This window comes from Parambassis ranga, chromosome 8, assembly GCF_900634625.1.
Source record: "Parambassis ranga chromosome 8, fParRan2.1, whole genome shotgun sequence".
NCBI lineage: Eukaryota > Metazoa > Chordata > Actinopteri > Ambassidae > Parambassis > Parambassis ranga.
Window position 1 is genome coordinate 6,652,753 of NC_041029.1, and position 25,593 is coordinate 6,678,345.

The window sequence follows — 25,593 nt, forward strand, 5'->3', positions numbered from 1 at the left end:
CTGTAAGTGAACTTAAAGTGGATTGAAAGTGGTGGAAGTGTACGATAACACAACGTAAAAATCTGTTTGAAAAACCCTAAACCTTAAGAAGTAATATTTATCTGAGGTTTTCTAAACATAATAAATAACAATAGAAGATTTGTAATTAGTTTCTTGAGTTTTTCTAGTGATAATCTCAGATAATCTTAATCTTAATCTTAATCTTAATGAATATAATCCCAGCAGTTTTACTTGTTCTAGTTAAATTAAACTATAACATTACAACCTAATTTTTCAGGGATTAATACAGTAAATCATAGAATAATAATAAAGTAAATCTTAATCTAACCTTCCACAAAACTTTTAAATCCTGACACAAAAAGTGCATTATTCCTTTAAAGTGAAGAAGTAAACTCACAGAGTGGAGTGTCTGCTGCAGGTCTTGAAGGTCTCCTGAAGATTCTGGTGTGGTTGTTGTGGTTCTGATGAGCATCTCTGTCATGCTGCGGTTTAAATAAACCTTCATCCTAGAAAGACAAATGGAAACTCTGATGTCTTCAAAGCAAAATTGCATACAAGGTTGGAAATTTCCCTGTGCTACCCCCCTTTCACCTTCAGCCTCACCACCGTAACAGGTTGCCTGTCTTTGAGGAATTGCCCTGTGACTGCTGACACAACAAAAACACAGCGAGTTACTCATATTTAAAAGTAGTATATATGGACACATATACATACATACTACAGTATACTTTATAGAACATAAAATAATGAATTAACACAGAATGAAAGGCTGTGGTGAAACACACAACACGCAGCTGTCAGTTGCTTAATTTATACCAAACTCATACTGTGTGAGAGAAACTATATTTTAATAGCTGGAATGTGACTACTGTTCAGACTAAACCAGGTTTCAGTTTCTATTTCATTTTGGTTTGGACCACAGAAAGAGAAAATGTAGAGATAAGATCATATGATTATACAATGAACACACAAAGAGCTCCATACTACATAATACACTGTGAATTTCCCCTGTGGGGGACTAATAAGGGGGTATCTTATCTTATCTTATCTTATCTTATCTTATCTTATCTTATCTTATCTTATCTTATCTTATCTTATCTTATCTTATCTTATCTAGAGTGCAGTAACTTTCCTTTTTTCATCTCTTCAGTCATTTTCCCCATACCGGATCATAATGTGCAATAACAATTCAGTACTGAAGTCACTTTATGCTGTTATTTAATCAATCATTCATTCACCTTGTATTCATTTATATTTATCTATTTTTTATATTTTTTCCTGTTTTTTTCTTACATGTGCTTCTACCATACCTGATATAACACTGATAAAGGATTATCTTAAGCAAATCTGAAGCCATATTGAAATTTGTTGATTAATTTGAAAAGACAACACACAGTTCTTGTTGAAGCCCTGAAATAATTAATAGAGAGAGATGTAAGAATGTCTGAGAACTCTGGAATAAAATGGGAGCAACTAACATAGTTTAAAAATGATGTTGATGATGACAGTTCAAAGATTAGCCCTAATCCTCTGATGTTAATAAAAGACATCAGAGGATTGTTGTTCTTTTGCTGTATTTGATCTGTCTGAGGAATTGCATTATATTTTAATAAATGTTGATTCACTTATTATTGATTATTGTTCAAGACCAGTTTACAGCTACAGATGTAAATTATTACCATGTGCAAATCTGTTTCCCAACCTGGAGGTCGAGACCTGCAAAGAGGCCACAGTATGATCAATGGGAAAGTAAAGAAGGAAAATATTAATATGAAGCCTAAATATAACTGTGGAAATGAATTCATGTGGAAATATTTTTCCCCACACGTACTTTTTGCTTCTTATGTGTTGGTCCACTCAGTATAGAAATGTTGACCTGTGCCATGAGCTGTCCACAAATGTTTTGTGAAAATGGTAATTAGGTTGCGTTTTGTATAGTTCTGCGTGAATCAGAGGAAAACTCATCTGTGTCTTCACGAATAGGTGTCAGGATGCGGTTCAACCCCCAAAAGCTTCAGTTTACATTTACAGAGAAGACAATGAGTAAACCGAAGGAAAAAAGAGTCAGACGACAGGAAGCCAACCACCAGCTCACATTTAGAAAGAAAAGAAAGGAAGGAAGTTTAAAACCTCCTCTGAGTAATGCTACAATCACTCTGTGCTGCTGTTTGTCTTCCTGCAGTCGCTCAGTTTCTATTCCAGCTTCAACAATGACAATGATTTGGTGAGCCGCTTCAGCATTCTGACTCAAAACTGATGTGCATGCAGTCACCGTCACTTTTTATTGTGAAGTGAAGCATCTGCATGGACTGATTCCTGATATCTGTCAATAACGTTCAATCTGAAAGAACTCCAGTCTCATCTGCAATAATAAACAATATGCAGCTTCAGCAAACACAGGCTGCTTCCAAAATCACCCACTCATGGGGAGTTCAATGTATGGTGTGGCAGTGGGAAAACTCTTTCAGACCGTCTGTTAATTCATGCTACATTATGCTGAGCACAATTTATTAAAAAACCATTTATTGCCGCCTTGTTAGTCCATTACTTACCTTCCACACGATGGATGCTGGTACATACTGCTAATAGTGACCATTGCTTGTACAAAACTTTAAATGATGTTTTTTGGGATACACTGAGGGCACTTTACAGAGTCAGTAAATTCTCACTACACATTCAGACAGCACTACAAAATGGTGAAAACACTGTACAGGGCCCCATAGATTCCTCTTTCACTACCTGCATGATGTCAAGGAGGAAGAGCCAGAAACTAAATTCCTGAAACCTCTTCGGGTTTGTTGGAAACGTTTCCTAAAAACCTCATCTTTTTGTGGGGGCATCCACTTCACTGTATATCACCTGAAAGGTCCTGCTGATGTCAGGGGACCTGAACCTAACATCAGTTCAGACTCCTTGTTTCCCTGAATATCTAAAGATACCAAAGTTACCATAAGGATCTTTGATTGGATCAATAGCTGGATGCAATAATCCAAAATGATAGCACGCTGAGTAAAGCTGAAGGGACACCTACATCAAGTCTTTGGGAGCTGTGTGTTTTTCATTCCATGTCTTCTGTGTGTGTGTGTGTGTGTGTGTGTGTGTGTTCCTCAGATGGTTTCATATTGTTTTAGTTCCTCTGATTACTACCTCTTCCTCATTTCTTCCTGTTAAATTGTGTTTTCGGTTCTTTCACTCTTCATTCACTTTCACACAATATCCAATACTTGCAAACTTTGAATATAGTTGTACATTTATTTCCGTAACATTTTAAATGTGGTAGTGTCAGTGTTATCATCCAGCAAAGGGACCTGTCCCTAAAAAAAAAAACACAGGCGCCCCATCTGATAACCTGCAGGTTAACAAACTGTTGTTCATGTCTCAGAGTATCAAAATAAAAATAAATAAAAATTGAAATAAGAGAAATTTGTTTGATAATGATAGAAATTTATATAGATACATAGATAGACATTTGTATAAAAAATAAAAAGACAAAACAGTGACAGATCTTTTAAAAGGTGTAAAAATACTTGACGATATAGGGTTACCTTAATAAATAGATAAATAAATAAATATATAAATAAATAGGGTGACAGTGGAATGTATCAGAGTCTGTCTAATAGAAAGGTGTTGTGTGTTAATGTTGTCGTGTAGTTGTTATAGAACGCCTCCTGATGCTCGCCACCAGCATCTCCAACTGAATCAGGTGATGTTCGGTTTCCTTCCTGATCAGCTCCCATGATGCAGCACTGCCACCCTGTACACACAATACTACAGTCAGTACTACAGCCTGTACACACAATACTACAGTCAGTACTACAGGCTGTACACACAATACTACAGTCATTGCTTCAGCCTTTGATACAGAAGGACTTACAGTGTGGTGCAGAGTCATGGCCAGTCTTCTGTAGTATCTCCTAAGTCTGCTGTCTGGTTGCATCTTAGTCGACACCTGAAAACATAAACATATTGATTATTGTCCTGTGGTTCAATGTTTATTTTCTTCGTCTCACTGAGACCTTTACGGAAACTTTATCAAGGGCCAATACCAAGATATGCACCAGTGTCAAAATTGCATTTTATTTTCATCGGGGGAGGATAACTTTAACAGTTGATAACAATAATGTAGCTGTGACTTCAATGGTGTTATCATACCAAAAGGTTGACCACAAACTTGTATAAGCTACCTTTGCCACCTTGGGTGGTACCGACATCTCGCCTGGACTAATTAGGGGTCTAAGCACTAGAAGTCATTGTAAATATAGTTATTACATCAGCCATGTATAATAATAGAAAGCCTAAGAAAAGCCTTAGAAAGAAGCAGAAAGTGGTGCAAAACTCATCTCTAACAAGCTACATTTTTAACAATCAGCTCTTTATGCTAGAGAGGCCTTATCTAGTGTCCTTGAAGACAGGTGCTGAGGGTAACTCTCACACAGTGGAAACAAAACAGCTAGCAGTATGGTTCTTTGCCATCACAACTTACACAGTGGTTGAGTTCTTCAATCTGTCTATCGATACTCATCAGGAAGTGCTCAGTCTTTATGGTATCCCAGGTTGCGATGGATAGGTTGTCATGGCGATATAGTCCAGAAATCATCTCTAGACTGTATCTGATGAAGACCAGCTGAGACTGCATCTAGAGAGAGGTGGGGAGAAGGAGAGGGAGAGGGGTGTGAACTGTCTGAGGAGCTGCTGAAAGACATCTAAATGAAGAAATGAAATGAACGGCGCATGCCTCACATCAGTGAGTCTAACAAGCTGTGGCAGCAAATGTACTTTTAAAGAGCTGATGGGAATGAAGAAGATCGATTAAAGGGTGAATTGTTACCTCAGCCTTTTCTGTGAGTTCGTACAGTCTGTATGGAAAGGGCACTGGACTCTCCTCTTCAGTCAGCGGACCTCCCTGAAACACACAGAGACACGAAATGCTTTATTTCACATATATTACATATTAATATACACATATTACAACACATAAACTTCCATAAACATCCAGGCTAGTTAATTCTACTTTTATATATATCTAATTTATCTAAATTATTATCTAATTTTATATATATATATATGTAGAGAGAGAGAGAGAGAGAGAATTATAGACTTAAATTAAACTAAACTGATTAGCCTAAAAAAACTACATTTTTAAAGGACCCCTAAAAACCCCTTTAATGACTGAGCATTGATTGGTTGAACTCACCATGTGCTTGATGAGAGTTTGAGAGTTGTTGTTCAAGTGGCCGTAGTTTCTGAGCCAGTCACAGCAGAGAGCAGAGTTCAGGACGCTGCAGAGGATGAAGAGCAGGCTGGTACAGCTTGGCATGATGATGAAGATGAAGCTGAAGAAAATGCTGCTGCAGTGTTGTCAGGGATGTCGGTCTGTGTCTCACTCATCCTGATGGAGTCCAGACTTTTATCCCAGAGAGAGAGAAAACTGAAAGGGCGACACCTTTTCACTTCTCATGAACAGTATAGCTCAGAATACTCTTAAAAAAAGCACCATAGGTTTTCATTGTAGTAAAAGTCCCCTAACACACTGTACTAATACTCTGTTAAGAAGTCAGTTCATGCTAAAGTAAAATACGTACTCAGAGTTGCATGGCTGTGTGTAAATGTGAATAAATGTATATATAAAATAAGTATGTCAACATTTCCGATCAGTTAACTGTTAACACTGTGTTCTGATTCGCACACTGTTGTGTCTGTCACTGTGGAAGTCCCTTACTTTCAGTTTCCAAACAGCTGCATCTTATTTTCTTAACCAAAGGCAATTGGTGTAACTCTTGTAACACTTGTATGTGATATTTATTGTAAATGTGCTAAATAGGGTTTTATTGTCGAATGTTTTACAACAAGACACTAAATACTGAAAGTTTGCAAATTATTTTGTATGATGTTATGCTTTTATTTTGAAGGAGTTTGACAGCTGATGTCAGCCTCATTTTCACTTTCTGGTCATCCGGGAAACTTCAGTGATGATGCAAGTAATAAGAGCTGTTCTTAATGAGGTAACAGCTCAACTCACTCCCTAGTTTGTTTTTATTTGTATTTGTAAATGTTTTGTTTCTCTTTTTTGTATGTTTTTTTGTTCTAAAAAAGAATATTCAGGCTGGGTGTCAATGATCAACAACAGTGTCACTGATATACTATATCAAAATATTTAACCTTATTTCACAAGGATTCCAACACATGCTTAACTGCTTGAGTCAGTTGGTTGAACAGATTCAAATTTATTACTCATATTTATCAAAATGAACCTAATCACTGGCATAATTTACAGTAAATCTATATTTAGTGATATATAATAGCACTCCAGATGTTTGTTGTTGTTAACAGCTGTTCATGCATTAGCAGGCATGACAGAGGTCTCCCTGGTGGCTCAGATGTGTGGCAGCCTCTGGTCTGCTTTTGTATTTGTATTGTATAATGTGATTTTTATTATTATTTATTGTGTATATTAATGACCTGATGGAAACAAATAATAAATATGCACTCTATGTGCCACCATATTCTGCTATTCTTCTGTAGTAGAATTTCTCCTAAATTCTTTCGCCTATATTGTTTCATAATCTACAGATCCAGCAAATGGCATAACTGCTGTTTGTTCTGTGGGACATTTATATTTATTTGATTCATATCAATGATGACAGCTTTACCTAGCTTTCCACTAAATTCAAGGAATTGAAATTTCAGTATCTTTTTATTTTTCAATGTTCACAAATTCAGAATAAAAAAAAGGTGCATTTTTGGTACCTTCTGGAAGTTGGTTTCAAAGCTGAACTGCATAGAAGTTGAAAGCTGTTTCACCACGTTTTGTTCTCACACAAGCTTAAAAGCATATTTTGCAGTGTTTCTGTGACTCACAAGTGCTTTAGGGTTCCAGTGCAGTCTAATGTATTAACTCAATTAACATAATGTTATACTGCTGGTTACTCACAACCACACAAAGCCTACCATTGCATGTGCATGCAGAGAGATAGTGACTGCTGGTCTTCTGTTGTACACAACCTGAAATGACTCATTTCATTTAGAAGCTCATATGAGATCAAGTGATGTCGCTCACTCACACATGCAAGGATGGCAGAGCCACCAGGGGGTGCTACAAATGTTTCGACTTCACTTTATGTCTATGCTGTGGACAGAGAAAGAAAAAAACTTGATTTCTCAATTTGTCACTACTACATTAAATAGTTACTTGCTTATGCTGTTTTGGAGGCGAGCAAATAAAATCATACTATGTGACACCTGTGGCTGTTTGTGTCTCCAGAAGATAGGGAGGAGACCTACACTTTACTGCAGCTTTGAGGGCAGTGGATGGTGAAAGGTTCCTACAGATGATCATCAGAACAAAACATGTCTGACTCATAGAAGAACAACTAGATTTATTTAACAAATTAAAGCATTACTGTTCAGAATCATCTTCTTTAATGCTACACCCAGATATGACACAGTAGTATTCACAGGGATTCCGGGAGTCTATGACACAGTCAGATCCCACTCATCATCTTCAAACTCCTCTTCAACTGCAGGAAACTCCTCCCAAGAAAACTCGTTCACCTGACACACACATTAACACATTCAACACACAAAATTATCTTACAATGTATGTGCGTGAGTGCACACACACACACACACTATAATGAGTTTACCTGTAAAATTCCTTCAGTCTGATCAGACACAAACTGATCTGGGGTCTGTTTCACCTCCACCATCACTTTGCCATTACCTACAAAGGTATCGGTTACACATCGTTATAATCACATCTAGCACAGCTTACAAGTACAAAGTGAAATAGAAGTTAGAAAAGTACCACTGTACCTAGAAGTATAAGCAGAACTGTAGAAAAGGCCTGAACCAGCGCTTTCTCTCTGACCAATCTTTGCAGTCTACAACGTCTCTGAAGGAAAACATCTGGACCTGCAGAGACAAACACAACATCAATAGCAGAGTTCATGTTGTGCTACTGATGTCAGGCTAAACACAGCCGTCAATATCCTGAAGCAGCAGTGCACCCTCACCATCAGAGAGTCGGACTGAGTTCCCCAACCACTTACCAGACTCCACAAAGCTATTTGCTGTGGTGTCCCTATTCTTTAATATAATCTTCCAAAGCAGAAATCATGTCAGCTCATTGTGGGACTAATAAAGGTATTCTTAATCTTAATCTTAATTTTAATCTTAATCATGTCCATCAAAAAACAAAACACTGATGAGACCAAGCAAGTTCCTTTGGACCTAACAAGTTCCCTCTCCGCTGATCACATGGACCATATGAAGTTTTACTACATCTTTGACACAGTTTGCAAGGATTAAATAGAAATGCATTCCCAAAACACACACACAGAGCTGTTGGTCCTCACCTGTGCATGTGAAGCTGTCCTCCAGCACTGCAGCTCCTTTGGTTGTCTGTTCATGTTGAGGGAAGGAAAGCTGCACCACACAGCCAAACCTCAGCCTCCTCAGTCCTCCTTCCTCACTTTCCTCTTCCTCGTTGTCGAGTTCCTTCAGCTGAGAACAGATGTAGAAAGATACGAACCTGATTTCCATTTTATAGGTCTGATTGAGGTGATGAAGAGTTTCTCACTGTGATGATGTCAGTGGTCCAGCCGTTGAAACCTAGGCAGTGATTGGCTAATTCCAGGCAGCGGGCATGGTTCAGAGGTTTGCTGCTGTTATACAGGAAGTGAGGAGTCTGTTTGGAACTCAGTCGGACCTGAACAAACGCAGGTGGGGTATAGGTAAATACGAATCAGTCATTTATTAAATAAATGAATAAATAATTGGTTCAGATAAAATCAGATTTGACTGGAAAGCTAAATCATTGTTCCAAAAAAATCTGTAACTAAAATTATTTTAGCAGCTTGTGGTGTACTCAAACTAGAAAAATAAAAGGCTATTTTTATGGCAAAAGAAGAAGAAACCTGTGGCTGACCTTGAGTGGAGAGCTCTGGAACAGCCGGCGTCCATCAGTTTGCTGTTGAGCCTTTGAGGCATGAGCAGCAGAGTAGAACTTGATGAGGGCGTAGAAGCCGGGTGGGTGGAGAGGAGCATTAGGGCTCACCTTCAGCATGTAGAGAGGACCGAAGGACGAGAACACAGCAAACAGTCCGTCCTGATAGTAAACATAATCATCAGTTAGAGCATAATTAGGTCTGCTGAGACAAGAATTTTTAATAAGTTCTATATACATAAAAACTTGTTTCTTTCAAACCAAGATGCTACATGTACTTACATAGATTCCAGCTTCAGTGTGAGTGGGCTCAATGTCCCACACAAAAAGCGCCTTGCTGTTCTCCACAGGAACCCGAAACTCCAGGATGTCCACATCCATCACACCTGCACGGCAAACTTCCCCTTGCTGTAGCTAAACAAGTTGCACCAAACCCCAATTAAAATCTCTGTAATAATTATGTTATTATATTAAATGCCCACTAACACTCAGCACTTAGGCCTTCAAGTCCAATATCCAATACTTGCAAACTTTGAACCTTATGTATGCTGCCTATGCGCAGCAGTCAGTGGGCTTAGAAGAGAGGAGGGAACTAACGACAAGTGTAATTTATCAAGCGAGTAGTTTACCTAGTGGTTTGTGGAGAAGTCCATGTACCTCTGCAGGAGATTTTAATGTCATGGAAAACGACGGATTTCTGACTGACTGACGAGACGTTCTTTCTGAACACCTTACTAAGATGTCGTCAGCTTAAAAACAATCAAAAAAAAAAAAAAAAAAAAAAAAAAAAAAAGACAAACATCTGTCTGTGAGTTTACCGTCTTCTTTTAAACTCGGAGAACTTCAGTCACAAACAACTCACCAGCAAAAACACACTTACCGCGCTTCCGCCAAAGGGCGGAGTCAGTTACTACAGCCAATCAGAGCCACTCTACCGCTCTGCAGCCAATGAGAAGGTAGAGTGACGACATCAGCATCAGACCAATCACAGGCTCCAATGACATTTAAAGATACAAAATCCTTTTTTTTTGCAGTTCCCAGACTTGCCTTTTATTTTGATTTGAGCACTTAGCAGCAGGCAAGTAGGCAAAGTAACATAGTATGTCGTTTTTTACATGTTATATTATGTTTTTTTCCACTATTTTATGACCATACACTACTTTATACGGTGTTTGTGCTATACTGTTATAATTTTATGTAAAAATATATTATGACCTTTTTAATTTTTGACTAAATACAGTATGACATTTTTAAAGATATACAGCCTACTATGATATATGTATGTAAAAATGGAAAGAGGTCATAGTATAATATGGCCATAATATGTTTACAATCATACCATGGTCTGCTGATAAAGTGAAGAGCAATAAATTCTCAAAAACTATTTTAATATCACACAGTTAACCACATCTGAACAGTCTGAATAGCACAGTTTTTACACAAAAACTGAGGTTGCTTCTTTGTGCTGTTTGAATAATCAGAATCATAAAAAACTCTTACAAAAACAAGACAGCACGTGAAACAAATATTTGTATCTTTTACACCTAAAAACAACACAAATAATTTACTCACAATTTTATGAGGAGCACTTAAAGGCAACATAAATATATCTTTAGAATAGAAACCGGAAACACTGTGTCTCTCAGAGCCAAAGATGGATCTGACAGGTCACTCCATCAAATCTTGCTAAAGACTCCTTATTCAAGGATGCTTCACTCTGATACTCTCTACTTTGACAGCACACAAAGAAGGGATCTGACTTCAGAGGATCTTGCTGACCAAGTATCTTTCACTTTCAGAAACACCAACTGACACCTTCTGCCAAATTTGGTCCTTAAAGAAGCAGTTCACTGTTTTTTTTTTATTCTAGCCCTTTAAATAAAAACACTGTTTGCTTCATAATCATATTCCAGATCAATCATCCGCCTTTAAATTGATTGTTGCTGTTTCTGGAAGCTGAAACACAAATGAGTTGTCTGTACACAAAAATATAAAACATATTTTATATTCACATAAATCAACATTAAATCCTATGTTACACGAAAACCTCACACCTCCACATCTAATAACTGAACTGAATGTAAACAGGGTGAGAGTTTTTCATGGCAGCAGACATGAAGACTGGCAGTGTGTTGGACTGGTCTGGTCCTGTTTGGACTGATTAGGGTTGGGACTATTTCCACAGATACTGAGTGTCTCTCAGTGAGCCTCTGTCCAGGAGGTGACCCAGTGTTTTGGGGACTTCCTGCCCCGGGATGAAGAGACCTGGTCCTGGATCAGGAACCCATCAGCGTCAGTGTACTGATGTTGCTGCTGGACGTCTTTACCCGTGATCCTCCCCTGGTGGAGCGTTGCAGTTTGCCATGCCTCTGGTCGCACAAAGAAACCACACTGTGGAATACAGAAGAAAGAGTCAGAAACCCTCTACACCCACGAAGCAGCAGGCAGCAGAGGCTTTGAGCAGGTGAGCGGGTGAAACCAGGAATGGATTATTGAACGGGCTAACCGGGCGCAAATCACGTACTGAAGAAAAATGAATGTAGGAACACATGTGTCACATATAAAAAGCTCTATATATAGTATGCCATTAAACTATTTTTATGTTGCAAATCTAGACTTAAAAAAAGATTATTACAGGTGATCAGAAGCAGAGCAGAGCTGGAAAGAAAAGGGAAGTAAAGAATTTAGTCAAAAAAAGCCTCCACCTGCAGAAAGAAACAGCCAGCAAAGCAACCAGTCAGTAAATAGTTAGTCAGCAGCTGGTCCTTACAACAGGGCTGTCTGGCAGCAGGGTGCCCAGCCTCAGAGCTCCTCAGTCAGCCTGTCGTTCTCAGACGGCTGGGTCTTCATGTGGGCCTTCTGGGTTTTGGCCCGGTACAGCTCCCTGGTGCTGGCTCTTTTGAAGAACCCACACTGAACAGCAGGAGGCAACACAGCAGCACTTTACCAACCAGGAGTCGATGGTCACAGTAAAAAATAATCTAATGATGGCGGGGTCTTGAGAAAGTTAACGTCAAACAATGCAACTGGACGTGAAGCTTGTGGTGGCTACAGCAGAGTTTACCTTCCAGAGAAGCAGGCAGATAAGAGCCAGCAGCAAGACTCCAGCCAGCACAGACACCACAATGATCCACAAGGGGGCACCAGAGTCAATCTGCAGGCCCAACTCTGGATAAATGTGAACCTCAATCTGCAGAGAGGAATAGAGGGATTCAAGAGGTAACACAAGCAAATTACTAACACACTGAGTGACTGCTGCCTACCTCTGAGCTTTGAGACTCCATGTAGATGGTAGGTTTGTTAGTTTTCAGCTTCAGAGTCACCTGGCCTCGAACCAACACACTCCTTGCATTGCTGTAGTCCTGAAACACAACAGCAAGCTCTGATTGAAAAGGATAACTCTTTGGCCAGAAGATATGATATTACAAATCCTTTTAATGACTATTAGGACCAACAGCTTGTGAATGGGGCTCTTACTCCAGGATCCACAATAATAAAATCAAGAGAAAAATGGTAGCTTGCAGAGACAAAGTCAGTAGTTGAAAGGTAATTTAAAATTTGATGAAAGTGTCTGTACCTCGATCATGGTGGAGTTCCACAGTCTGGCTCTGACAGTCAAAGTCGCTGAGTTGTTCATGTTGACAAGTGGACAGACAAATTTCACACATTTTGCCCCATGGACACAGTCCTGCAACACAAATGGTTATCATTCAAATTCAAATTACTCTGAATCCTAAAATGGGTCTGTTTTCTAAAACATCCATATTTTCTGTCATGGTTTCAACTTTCCAAGCTGTCCTTTCCTAAAACAATATAGACAAAAGTGTGCTTGTTTTGACTTTAGAGTTTCCATATTTATGTACCAGTGTGTAAGATTTCTTTGATCCCTGCAGGTGAAGCGCGGGTAGAATTTTCTCTTTCTGCTCCTCCTCGTTTCCCCTCCCCTCATCCTCCAGACTCCTTCGTATCCTCTCCTTCTCCTCCTTTGAAAGTTGAACAAAGACATCCAGAAATTAATTGTAACAGTTCCACTGGATCAAATCTACAGACAGCTGGTGAGAAATTTCCAAAATGTCTTCAATTTTCAGAAAAACAAGTTAAAAGTTCCCGTAAAAGATTTAAGTGGCCTTTATTTTGAAATGACAGAAGCGAACAAGCTGTGTTGGTTACCATAAGGTTGAGGGGATTGATGATGCCACCAGGTGGAGTGCAGCGAGGCTCTGAGGTCCCCTCTACTTGGATCTCTGTGAGGTACAGCAGCCACTTCCCGTTCGTCACCTCAATCGGCCAATTAAACTCCACCTCCAGGTTACCTAGGTGACCCAGTGGCTTCCCTTGGATATGCACCTGTCAGAATACACCTGCTTACACACAGCCATCATTTGGTCAAATACTGGGAATAATGGATTAAGACAAACCTGGAAGGTGAAGATCAGCACACTGCCAATGTCTTCTGTCGTCTTCATGGCCGACTCGCCAATCACATGACCGCTGAAGGAGGTGGGGCCGGGTTGACTCATTCTGTTAGAATGCAGCCAGTTATTGTGCAGTGTGTAACATAACAGTTAATTCAACAAAACAATCTTTAATTCACACTTGCATGCAGTTACTAACAGCTGAAATTGGTAAACAAGTTTACCGTGTAAGCATTGGTGCTCTTTGTTGAAACTTACAGAGTGAGAGACGTCTGTAGTGAATACTCCACCAACATGGAGACAGAGATTGGAGACAGGTCAGACTGTTCACTAAGCCTGAAGACACACAGACATGAATCAGCACCTGTCCAACAAACACAGCCAGAGGGTGAGTGAGTGTGACGTAGTGTCCTACGTGGACAGCTGAAGCAGAGACCGAATCTCTCTGGTGTCCAAACTGATCTCAGATGGCTGAAATTTGATCAACACCTGAACCTGAAACACAGGAAGACACACAAGACCAGAGTCAAATACCATACACAGCTTCACGGGCTGCAGGTCAGACATCACAGTTCTATACCTTCTGGTTGCTTCTGAATGGGTTTCCCAGCTCACACAGAAGAACAGTCTTGTCAACAGAACACTCCACCACTGCTGGGACATCACCCTAAAACATAAACAATTACAGGTTAGTCAGAGATGATTAGACCAGGTTGAAATCCACTATCAGTGTCATCAAAGTATACTGTACATGCTAAAACTTAATAAACACCGTTATCGTTTCTGCCTTGGTTTGAACCCCAGAATATATTAGTGACGGTGGGATGCTAATGTTCAGAACAGCATTGTGAGCATCCTCTGCTGGTCGGCCCGGCGATGGTGTGTTGCTGACGTTAACCTCCAGAAACAGCCTCTTGATGCTGGCATTGTAATACAACACTTGGCTACCCTTCAACCTGAAAACACACAAAATAACACACATCAGCAGTAGCCTGACATGACTGTTTGAACTTTTAAATCTGCTGGAAGCCTGAACAACTTACTTATTTCTATGTGTTATCATAATTATCTGACAAGTTTGAATATCAATCAGTAAAACACAACAACGAAAGAAGCATGAGAAGAATTGTGATGCATTTTTTTACTGGTTTTTACTTAACTTACTCGGTGAAGGGTATCTGGTTCTCATCAGTGAACTGGGCAGCCATCTGCATGTTACTATGGCAACGGTTATCAGAACCGCAGGCTTTCAGAATATGGATCTGCAAGTTGAGGAAATAAAGTTTAGAAATATATTGAAAGGGTTGCATACAGGTTCTGATGTTTCTACATATGCTTAAATATGTTACAGGGTGCCTGTGGCCTTAGTTCAAGTTGGCTCCCAGGTTCTTCAAGGGTTCAGTATAAATTGGTAATGGAATCTTATGAGCACTGATCTGGGTCTAATGGGTTCTGGATCAGTCTTGACATCAGATTCTCAATTTTCTTTACAGTTTTGGGGTTTGAGGATGGTGGAGGTTAAAGTTTTTCTTTATTCTTTTCATTTTTTATATTTTGTTTTAACTGATCATGAGCATTTTGATTGGATTTGTTAGGTCCTGCTAGGCTCTGACCTGGGTTCTGATAGGTCTGGGTGTCTCACTCAGCACAGGGAGGCGCTTCAGGTCCTGTATGGCATTTCGTTTCTTGGGAAGCTTCTCATACAGAGAAACATTCAGGGAGAACACCAGAGGTTCCACTTTGTCTCGGATCAGACTCTGCAGGCGACAAGCACACACATCAGAACTTCAGCAGCGCTTCTGTTAGACAGATTAGTTCAGTCACCCTAACAGGGCATAAAGCTGACTAAACACTAAAGGATTATCTGCGCAGGCTGATTTAAATGAAGTGAAACCAGCTGCTATCTCAGAGGAAACCGGGCAGAGGGAAGGATGTGGAGAATGATCAGCAGGAATGTGAAGTGAACAGGATTTATAGTTAATGGACTAAATGGATGACGCTCAGCAGTGTGGGACAGGCCTGTTGTGACAGGAACATTTCAGCATCACAGGATGAGTCAGCACATGTTGTGAAGAACATCAAAATATGACATTCGGCTAAAAACCTGAACATAAGCTGATAAGAATGACGTGACAGAACAAGACTGTGTTCTCAACTTTCCTTCAACCAGTAACTGAAAACACAACACTCAAGCTCCGACAGCTGTGTCCATATTTTCAAAAACAGTTGCTGGTAGACGTTTGCTGTATCCTGCTCTGAAAGTGTATTCGTCTCGCTCTGAAGTTTGGTAGATAAGCAGCAGATCAGCTTTATCAGCAACAGTCTGATTAACACTCTGCAGAAATAGTCTTGGTGGAGTAATCAGGAGCTGTCTTATCTCACAAAGCAGAACTTCCTTCAATCCGATTCTGTAATTACAGTTTCAAATATCTAAAACTGTCTCTGCTACACTCTGTGACAGGCTATGTGGAGGACTCGTGTCTCACCAGCAGGCCAACTCTCAGGGTCTCACACTGTTTCTTTGGCATCGATAGGTAACCGGAGTACATGCTCTGTCCATTCTCTTGGAAACGAAGGCGGGGCTTGAGGCTGGTGATGTCTGCAGTGATGGTGAAGTGGACAGCTGAGAGATGAAGACAGAAATACACGAGTATAAATACATACTACATTGAGGTTCTTCTGAAAAGCATTGAAAGTGTTGTCTCATTTTATGGCTGATCTTTTCAGTGGACTTAGACTTTCATCATGTCAATAAAGCTAACAGACATAATTAACTATAAGAACATATGCTGCTAAGGTTTTCTTCATGAAACATGGGAGGACCAAGAATCAAGCCTTGTGAAACTCCAGGAGACCTTATGTAGTAACTAATAAATGCAGAATGTTGTATGTTCTAAACAAGGATTCAAATCAGCAGAAATCCCATCTGTCTACATACAGAAGAGGATTTATATTGCACAAAAAATAACAATATTCAGAATTTTAAGAATAAATTCAGGATTAGCAAAACATAATCTCAGAAAAAGACAGCTTTTTCTGTGGCCCTAATCCTCTTCCATAGGTCTACATGAAGAGACTTGAAGCATAATGAAGCAGACTTGAAGCAAAAACTTTGTCAAGCACAGACATTTAAGAAATTATTTCAGATATTTACTGTGTTATTTATTCTACTGTTTTTAAGTTCAAAGCAAAAGAGGATCAGACGGAGGACATTTAGGTGCATGGAGAGAGACACAGTCAATGTGACCTTGATCATGACTGGTCAAATTAACAAGACACAACCACACACAGCAGTGCAAAGTGTGTGTGTGTGTGTGTGTGTGTGTGTGTGTGTGTGTGTGTGTGTGTGTGTAATAATATCAGTTTCTGTAACGTGATTTATCATTCAGAGAAACACAGGAGACAAGAGGACACACAAGGACAAAGCATGATGTCATCAGCTGTGTGTGTGCTTGTAGAGGCATAGTGTCATAGCAACAGTGTGACCTCAGCTCTGATTGGTCAAATTAATCAGACAGAATGAGGACACACAGACATCCCTGAGGGGAGTGTGTGTGTGTCACTTTGCTGATTAACGGCAGGTGCTAATTGACAGCTTTGTCCTGTCAATCAGTCTCTTCCCCCCCTCTCTCTCTCACAAACACACACACATACACAGGAAGCTGGTCGCTGTAATTAACGAGTCCTGACTGTAAACAGACTTATCAGCATCATACTGGTCGCAGCAGCTGCAGTCATTTCAGTCTCTCAGTACAGTTCAGGTTTGTTTCTTGTGGAAATATTGTAAATGAGATCTAATGTGGGGTTCAGGAGCCCTTAAAGAGGTTAATGCAGCCCTGAGTGCGTCCTACCAGGAAATGCAAGTATCCTGCACCAAATCTGAGGAGTGAGTGGAACCAATAATTACACCAGTGGGAGGCATTTTACTGCTGCAGCTGGACACAGTGGAGCCACTCTAACAGTGACACATGATTTATCTCTATTAACGATCAGGCGTCATTGTAAAATCTACATCTTAAATGAAATAAGGGACTAAGGCTGTTAGATAAATGTAGAGTGACATTTGCAGCTTGTGCTAATGGAAATAGAAACACAGCATAATTAAAATGGTAATGAAATTAGACAGAAATAAAACTGTCTGTTGACTCACTGATGTTGTCCCTGTCGCTCTTCTCTCCAGTGCTGAACATGTAGGAAAAACACACCTCCACCTGCATGCTGAGAAAATTACTCCGTTAGCATGTTAGGATATTAAATATAATTTTATTTAATGTTAAATAAAAATATTAACTGTGCCTTTCTTGAACAATGTGTCACAAACAGAGACAGCTTGTTTACTATTAGCACATTAGTCTGTTATGTTGTTAGCATGTTAGCATGTTAGCAGCCTTAAATCTTACCAGAAGTCACAGCTGCTTGGGTCGACAACACCTGGAGTAACTCTAAGCGTTTTATTCAGGTGAACAACCGGACGGGATCTGTTTCAATTGATCAATCAATCAATCAATCAATCAATCAATCAATCAATCAATCAATCAATCAATTAACCAACCAAAACTGGTACAAAGATGAATATAAAAGTTGTCTGTAATTATTACCTAAGCAGAGCGACAGTATCATCCAGAGAGCCAACTAGCAGGTCTGGATATTTGTTTCCATCAACATCTAGACCAGCAGCCAGGGAGTAACCAAAACTTCTGAACACAGGAGAGAGACTTCTGCCCCGGATCACCTGTGCAATTTAAAAACACCACTGTAGGGGAGTTGCTGCAATGGGATTGACTTTCAATGTGCTGTTTCAGCTTTTAGACTTTGTCTTAGATTTCAGATTTACGTCACTGACATTCCTCACAAAACAGAGAAAAAACAAATGTAGGTCTGAAACCTGACTCGGCTCTGTAGAGATCCCATCACTGCTCCCAGTCCAGATCATCACACATCCAGTATCGTGGAAAGGTGCTCCAACTGCAAAATCTGGATCAACAATATATCACTTGGCTGATTACTGATGATGATTAAATCCACATATAGCATGTCATAATCACAGCATTGGTAGGTTCTCACCCTGGAAGCCATCTTGGTTGAGGTCTCCTGCTGCTGTAATAGCCATACCAAAAGCTGATCCAACTGGCCCCTTCAGCACCACACTGGGTTCGGAATCAAACTTCCCCCCTGTATTCATGTAGACATAAGCTGCTCCACCCACCTCCTCCTGACGGTGGAAGTAAAAAGGAGCACCCACCAACAAGTCATTCCACCTATGGGACAGGAAAACAACCCTATGTGTGACAATAATGTAGTTACAAAGTAGATGTACCCTTGCCATGAACCTTCGATTACCCATCATTGTTGAGGTCTGCGGTTGCCACGGCGTTACCGAAGTAGGAGCCCATCTGTTGACCACGCAGTGTCTGCTGAATCATTAATTTACCAGAGTGCTTGACTGCTAGCAGCACAGAGCCACGTGCATCTTCTTTACTGTCCTTAGGAGCTCCTGTTCACCAATAATAATAATGAATATCAATACATGAATAGAACCACCAAGCTAGGTACTGATTGGATCATTTACAGAAAGTTGAACAGTCAGTCACCTGTTACTATGGTTAAATTATCTCCAGATAGAAGACGACGGGCTTGAGTAACAGAATATCCTGCACAAAATGTACAGAAAACTACAGTCACTGATTACAGAAGAAAGCATAACAACTTGAGATTTTTCAGAGGATATGTTCTTGGAATAAAAAGTATATTTGAAATAAGCAGCGCACCTATATAAATGTTTCTCTGCTCCATGTTAAGAAAGGAGCTCTTCTGTGTGTCAAACTCATTGTTAGGATTCATCCAGGTGACATGGACATTTCCTACAACATACACACACAAAATAAATGAAAAATAAAACTTAAACTGAGATCATGATTCTAGATTTAAGTCAGCAGAACAGAGTAGAACAGTCACCTTGCCACTCAAAGCTTCCAGGTGAGCCCACAATAACCTCAGTCTGAGTGATGGAGGCAGAAATCCCCATATTACACATGACCTCTGTGCTGACGTCACCCAGGTGACTAAACACAAACACACACAGTGCATCGTCAGTCACCATCAGTTTAAAACCTGGCATCATGTGCTATATAGGTCATATGACCAACCTGCAGGGCTGGTCTGGGTTCTGCCACTGAATGTCCTTCTCATCATACTCCAAGTCGTTTCCACGGAGATAACACCGTCCGATCATGTGTCGGAGTTTGAACGCTCCATAGAGTTTAACAAACCGATGACCACAAGCCTGCAGGGAAGAAGGGCAAAGTTTATCAGTTAATTAGTTATTCAGGGTTAGTTAGTACATCTTTCTAATACCTAACCTAATGGGATTCTATGGATCACAATAGGGCACGAATTAGACTCACCAGGACCCTGCCTCCTGGTTGGCCTTGACTGGCTACCGAGACGCCCAACCACATGTCCTCAACCAGGTCTTCAGAGAGGTTCAGGTCTGAAGCAGTAAGAGGACAAGTGAATGATGGATCCCTCTGACTGATGCCAATAACAGAACGTGTACCTACTGCTCTGTTCACTTACAGAGAACGCTTATATCAGTGGTTTTATGTGCATGTATCAGATGTCCGAGAGCAGCTGTGTTGTTTTTTCCTTATTTCTTTCACTGTAAAAATAAACTCATGTCCTGCCAGGGTTACCACTGATTAGGGCCCACTCGGGACAAAGCCTAATCATGCCTGAGTGCGTGGAAGCAGATAAAGGAGAAACAGACAGCAGCTGTCACTTTTCACTGAGGGATGGACTACCCATAATGCACCAGAACTCTGATCATATCACAGGGAAAAGGTGATTACACCGTTTGCTGCAGCAAAACTACATGAGCGGAGAGGAAAAACTGATTATTTTCCAGTAAGTCTTGATTCCTTCTCTGTTATTGGCTGACACAAACCCCAACCAGACAGACAGAGTATCGGAGTGCTAGCTGTTCAACACTCACCTGGGTCTATGAGCTTTATCCTCCTGCAGTCTAATTGGTCAGCAGTAATTGGGCAGCTGTATACTCCTCCTGTTCGATTAGCTGGAATGTTTGGCTCCGCCTTTTCCCTTGGAGCACCGACCAATAGCCTGTCAGGATGACACAGGTGAGAGGTTCTGTTACCTGAAACCACTCATCCTAAAGTCCCTATAATTAAACAGGACTCTGTTGATGCTTTATGAAATTGTCCAAGGACGCTCATCTGCGTGACCTTGAGTGAATATACATCAGGTACTCCAAGGGTCTTTGAAATGTCCCTGGTGGTCCCTGAATCCTGTGCAGACTGTTTTTTGTTTGACTTATGTTTCTTTGCTGTTGTTACCGTCCTGAAATAAATGAAGAGACGTCTGAGTTTGTAGGACGACCAGGACACACACAGTCATACACCCACATAGGAGAACCGGGCCAGACAATGACAGACAGAGGACATGCATCGTCTCCTCCTGATTAGCTGCAGTCATGCATTCAGGTGGAGGATGTGAAAACTGACCTGAGGTTTAAACAGTTTTAGGACTGACGTCTGTGACGTGACCTGACTGGATTGAACTGGACTCCGCAAAACTGGAAACATTGGAACAATGTATGAAATGGGTCCAAACAGCTGTGAATTCAATTAAAGTAACCAGAAACCAGACTGTGTGTGTGTGTGTTCCTGTTTTACTGATTCTGTGGGGACACATGTCAGTTTACGCAGTGACAATGGGGGGCACAGGGACAGGGACAAAAACATCAAGTTCCCCATATGGTTCATCAATAATTGTTAAATAGGAAATGAACTTTTAGTCTTGTACTCACAGACCTTCAGGAAGGTCTTTGTGGGTTTAGACTCACTTCTGCACTGAACTCAGATCATAGTAGCTCATTTAAAGGTGTCAGACATTACGAGACACAACAAAAACCTGCAAGAGCACAAACGTCTTCCTGAGGCCTGCTTAATGGTTCTGAAAAACTCAATCCTTCTTTGGACAGGTATTCAAATGGTAGAACAACCTTAACCTCATCTTTAACTTTTTAACTTTAACACTGTAGAGTCCTACCATTCAAGGTGACTAGAAATTTTCTGAATGAACCAGGGACATTTCCCTCCCTAAATGTCTCCTTAAGCCTCACAGTTCCAGTGGAATCTCCTAAACGACCTATAAAACATATATCTATTTATTGATCAGGTGTACATGACAACCAGTTGGAGGGACAGATGTCTGAAGGGCGTGAAGTTGAGCCAATCAGAGGACACATTGACCCCTTGAACCCCTGAACTCCATCAGTAAACGAGATTACTCATGTGTGGTCCTTTATCAGCCAATTCAATTAGAGAACATGAAGAGGCTGTTGTCATGGTGACAAAGACAGACAGATAGGTGACCCCTCAGTGACCTCCACTCTTCTCCCCAGAAGAATGTTCTCTTTTTCAGTGACAATCAGAACATTCTCCAAGGACATCATCATCATCATCATCAGCATCATTATCATCATCACTATACGTCAGAATAAACCTCCATTCAGAATCCGCGGTGGATCCTGCTGTCTTTATCTTTCCACCATTATTACAGTGTCATAGTCACAGTAATAGTTGTCCATACTAACATGACTCATTCCACAGAGGAGCAGCTTCCAAAGAATTTAGGGTCTCGGTGTCTGACTCTACCATGTGACCTGTCAGCATCAGATACAGAAGCAGCTGCTTAGTCTTACTCTGAGCGCTGAAGCTGATACACTGGCAGCCAACCAGCATGATAAACTCCACACTGACATGTGTGTAGTGTATCAGCAAGACTAAGTGACTCTGCTAAACCAATACTTGAACTAAAAAAACTACAACTAAACAGGATGCAAACTTAACTGAAACAGGAAATCCCGCTGATTAAACCCAGAACTTCTCAAGCACATAGGCAATCCTTAAGGACGGTTACAACCCTTTGAGGACCTCAGAACACCTCAAACAAACTCCCAAAATCTTATCTCAACAATCCCCTTAAATTTCCTTCAGGAGTCCTGAAAACAATTCACAGACTTCCTGACCTTCCATCAGCAGTGTTATATCTTTCTTAATAACCTTCAAGAAGCTGTGGAGCCTCTCCAAGCCCCCCTCCTGTTGTAGCTACTGTACAATGTTTGCTCAGACTTCAGGAGAATTCAGACGCATTATTAACACTGCAGGGCATTCACCTGACTCTGTGTGTTACTGTGTGTGTGTGAATTCCTTGTGTGTAACAGGTTTTAAAGTTAGTTTCACATACAGACACACGCAGCACACACAACTACAGAGATCGGATATAATGAAAGAACTGGTAGGCTCTTTGTGTGTAATGCAGCATGGCTTCACATGATGAGGATTCACCTGAGCGACTCAGAAACCAGACTTTGAAGAGACGGAGAGGGAACTGAAACAGCGGCAGCAACAACATGATATAAAACACACAAATACCACACAAAGGATTTCTCTACATCATCTTTGATGTGTCACAAGGTATGTTTTACACAGACATCCACCGGCCAATCAGAGAGCTTCATGTTGTTGTTTTTTTTCATTTTGTTTGAGGTCTGCAGTGCAACAATGTGGCAGATCAAACATTTACCTGGGCACACCTGAAAGCAGACGTGTAACGGACAAGTGTGTACTCACAGGTAACTGTCTGTCTTCAAGTCTTGGTGCAGGGCGACGGAAAGTCCAAACAGGCTTCCGTCTTCGCCAGTTTTCAGCAACGGGAACAACGTGTCAAGATTAAAAGCTGCACATATGCTGATGCACGCACTCAGCAGCATGCACACACCTGTCGCCATGGAGACACACACACCTGTAAAAGATAAGACCCGTGTATGTGAGTCAGGCAGGTAGAAAAATGGCAGCTCTATGAACCGTGACTATAAAAAGGTAGACTGATTGTTGATTATTTGTGAATGAAATGAAGTCAGGTGACCAGCTCTCACCTGATTGGCAGACAGTTGCCGGTTTGAATGAACACTTGTCACTCTGTTTAACAGCTGTCTGACATTTGTCTGTGCTCATAATATACCTGTCATAACAAGCTCACATCCTCATGACACAGGAGAGTCTGTGTTTAGTCCTCACCTAATTTAACAGCATGTTTTACAGTATTCTTCTCTAATTTAGCATCATGTCATTTTAGTGTATTCACCTGGAATTCTCTTTTCTACTATAGGATTGTTTTACTTCTGTAAATTTGATGATAATCCTTCAAGTAGCAGTTTAAATAAATCATGTTATTTAACTACAACAAACAGATGTATATTTATATTCGACTTTAAATGTGGAAAGAAAAAAACATTCTGACCTGTTTCTCTCCAGGCTGAAGCAGCTTCCTATTTGTTTGTTTGTTGATGAAGGTAAACTCACTCGTCCTCAGCAGGTCATCGGTTCAGTCCCTGCTCGGCGTGGTCTGTTGGTGTGTCTTTCTTCTGTCTGCCAATGACTGTTCTGCACGCGCTCAGCTGCCTCTCTCTCTCTCACTCACTGTTTGTGGAGGTCTATCTACCTTCCTTTCTCTCTCATTCTCATTCCTCAGTCGTGCTTGCTCACCCTAAAATGAAATCATGTCTCTCTCTCTCTCTCTCTCTCTCCCCTTGTGTTGACCCACCCACCTACCCATACACACACACACACGCACACACACACACACGCACACACACACACACACACATTACTCTTTCTTTCTTTGTGAGGACCCTCACCAGCATGGTACACTTTTAGGCCCCAAACGCTGATAACACACACACACTCTCTCACATGCACACACACACACACACACATTCATATAGAATAGTAATAAATGTACACAGGACATTTAGACATACAAGGACACCTTGATTGTTTCTCTGCACACACCCTTCTCTTGTGTTTAATGTGTAATGTGTGTGTGTGTGTGTGTGTTTTACAGTCATTACAAGTAATGAACTTTGACTCATGGAACACACACACTTTGTTGGTTTATTTTAGCTTCCTGTCTTTGTCACCACTTCCCCACTCTTTCTTTTTCTTCTCTTTTTTTCTGACATTCAAAACACAATCAGTGTTCAACACTCACACAGATTCATGCCTGTACTTGTATACTTGTGAGGACTCTCACTAATAAAACTACTTTTTTTTTAAATAAATGCAGTTTTGTTCAAACAGCTTAGCTGATTTGAAAATAAGTAAATACATATTTGTGAATGTAGTTCATATCCAAAAAGATCCCTACACTCTCAAACCGTTTTTTTAAGGACCACCCCAAAGCGGTCCAGGCTCTCTTTGCCCACATAGTCCTCAGAGAGATAGATTAAAGCACACATTTTATCTTCTACTGCATCAATGGGAAAAAAGCCTGAAAACACACATCCAGGTTATCTGATGATGCTGTGCCGTGTCTACAATAGTCAATTAGAGGCACCAATAGTTACTGACAAAAAGTGGCTGATCAAAGGCTTCACATGACACACATGTGTTCACCTGTGTGACAGAAAATACCTGCCTAAATTAAAGCTTTTCCTTCACAAACACTTGCTGCGGTTGGTCTGAAAAGCCGATATGTTGAGGCACATTTCTCATATGGTGGTGCATGTTACGGAAACATACGGGAACATGATGAGTTCCTTTAGAGTTTTTCGTAATAGCAGGCACTGACAGCACACGAACACCTGAGCAACCACTCAAACCACAAACAGTTACAGGGAAACATCATGAAGCAGCTTCCAGAGTACCTGCTGTTGAGATGTTAATGTAACTCAATGTGAAATACTTTAAAATGCAACTTACTGTTCAGGTTCATTTTAATTACCAGGGAGTTAAATGACAACACATCTGCCCCTGTAGATCAAACAGCTGCATGAGCCTGACCAATCCCATCAACTAACAGCATTATGACTGAAGAGTGCCATCTCAGATCACATTATCTGTTTACATCGTCTTCCAAACATCCATCCTCTCTGACATAGAATTAGGGAATTTGTGCCCTCAACAAAGTGTCCCTTGTCCTCGGGCAACCAAACACCTCTTCAGTCATGCATTTCTGCTGATGAAACCTGGTGTTTTCCATTCTTCTCCATCCTCTGCACACATCATATTCTAATGAAACTGATCAGCAGCTGCTTAAGCCTTCCAGGGAAACTGAGTTTCCATCACATTTACAAAGTCAGATCTGTCTGTCCGTCTGATTGGTTTCACCGCTTCAGTATAAGGTCAGCTGTTAACTGATAGCAGGTGGATA

The 25,593-nt window shown here is 40.6% G+C and overlaps 3 protein-coding genes across 4 annotated transcripts; all 3 read right to left on the reverse strand.

The window, feature by feature from the left end:
* Positions 1–3,627: 3,627 nt before the first annotated feature.
* ifnphi1 (interferon phi 1) lies at positions 3,628–5,358 on the reverse strand. The gene is made up of 5 exons (XM_028412413.1): positions 5,195–5,358; positions 4,829–4,903; positions 4,484–4,636; positions 3,875–3,949; positions 3,628–3,754 (listed from the first exon to the last, which is right to left on the reverse strand). Exons 1-5 carry the CDS (start codon positions 5,315–5,317, stop codon positions 3,635–3,637), a joined length of 546 nt encoding a protein of 181 aa, XP_028268214.1. The 5' UTR covers positions 5,318–5,358; the 3' UTR covers positions 3,628–3,634.
* Positions 5,359–7,430: 2,072 nt separating this feature from the next.
* Positions 7,431–9,709, reverse strand: rdm1 (RAD52 motif containing 1). Its single transcript, XM_028412384.1, has 8 exons — positions 9,574–9,709; positions 9,227–9,358; positions 8,927–9,106; positions 8,579–8,707; positions 8,355–8,502; positions 7,813–7,911; positions 7,644–7,720; positions 7,431–7,551 (listed from the first exon to the last, which is right to left on the reverse strand). Exons 2-8 carry the CDS (start codon positions 9,323–9,325, stop codon positions 7,471–7,473), a joined length of 813 nt encoding a protein of 270 aa, XP_028268185.1. The 5' UTR covers positions 9,326–9,358; positions 9,574–9,709; the 3' UTR covers positions 7,431–7,470.
* A 753-nt stretch (positions 9,710–10,462) lies between these two features.
* LOC114440020 (integrin alpha-3-like) lies at positions 10,463–23,916 on the reverse strand. Of its 2 annotated transcripts, none has more exons than XM_028412264.1 (29): positions 23,745–23,916; positions 23,013–23,184; positions 20,351–20,478; positions 19,764–19,849; positions 19,506–19,642; positions 19,315–19,421; positions 19,128–19,220; positions 18,951–19,010; positions 18,700–18,853; positions 18,424–18,617; positions 18,245–18,333; positions 17,958–18,091; positions 17,760–17,837; positions 17,510–17,577; positions 15,846–15,982; positions 14,973–15,116; positions 14,524–14,621; positions 14,132–14,315; positions 13,940–14,026; positions 13,775–13,854; positions 13,618–13,695; positions 13,363–13,465; positions 13,115–13,291; positions 12,808–12,927; positions 12,522–12,632; positions 12,208–12,306; positions 12,009–12,134; positions 11,715–11,857; positions 10,463–11,335 (listed from the first exon to the last, which is right to left on the reverse strand). In XM_028412264.1, exons 2-28 carry the CDS (start codon positions 23,168–23,170, stop codon positions 11,747–11,749), a joined length of 3,141 nt encoding a protein of 1,046 aa, XP_028268065.1. In that variant the 5' UTR covers positions 23,171–23,184; positions 23,745–23,916; the 3' UTR covers positions 10,463–11,335; positions 11,715–11,746. The 2 variants fall into 2 exon arrangements, with proteins under 2 accessions (XP_028268065.1, XP_028268064.1); XM_028412263.1 differs by having other exon boundaries at positions 23,683–23,916.
* Positions 23,917–25,593: the final 1,677 nt, after the last annotated feature.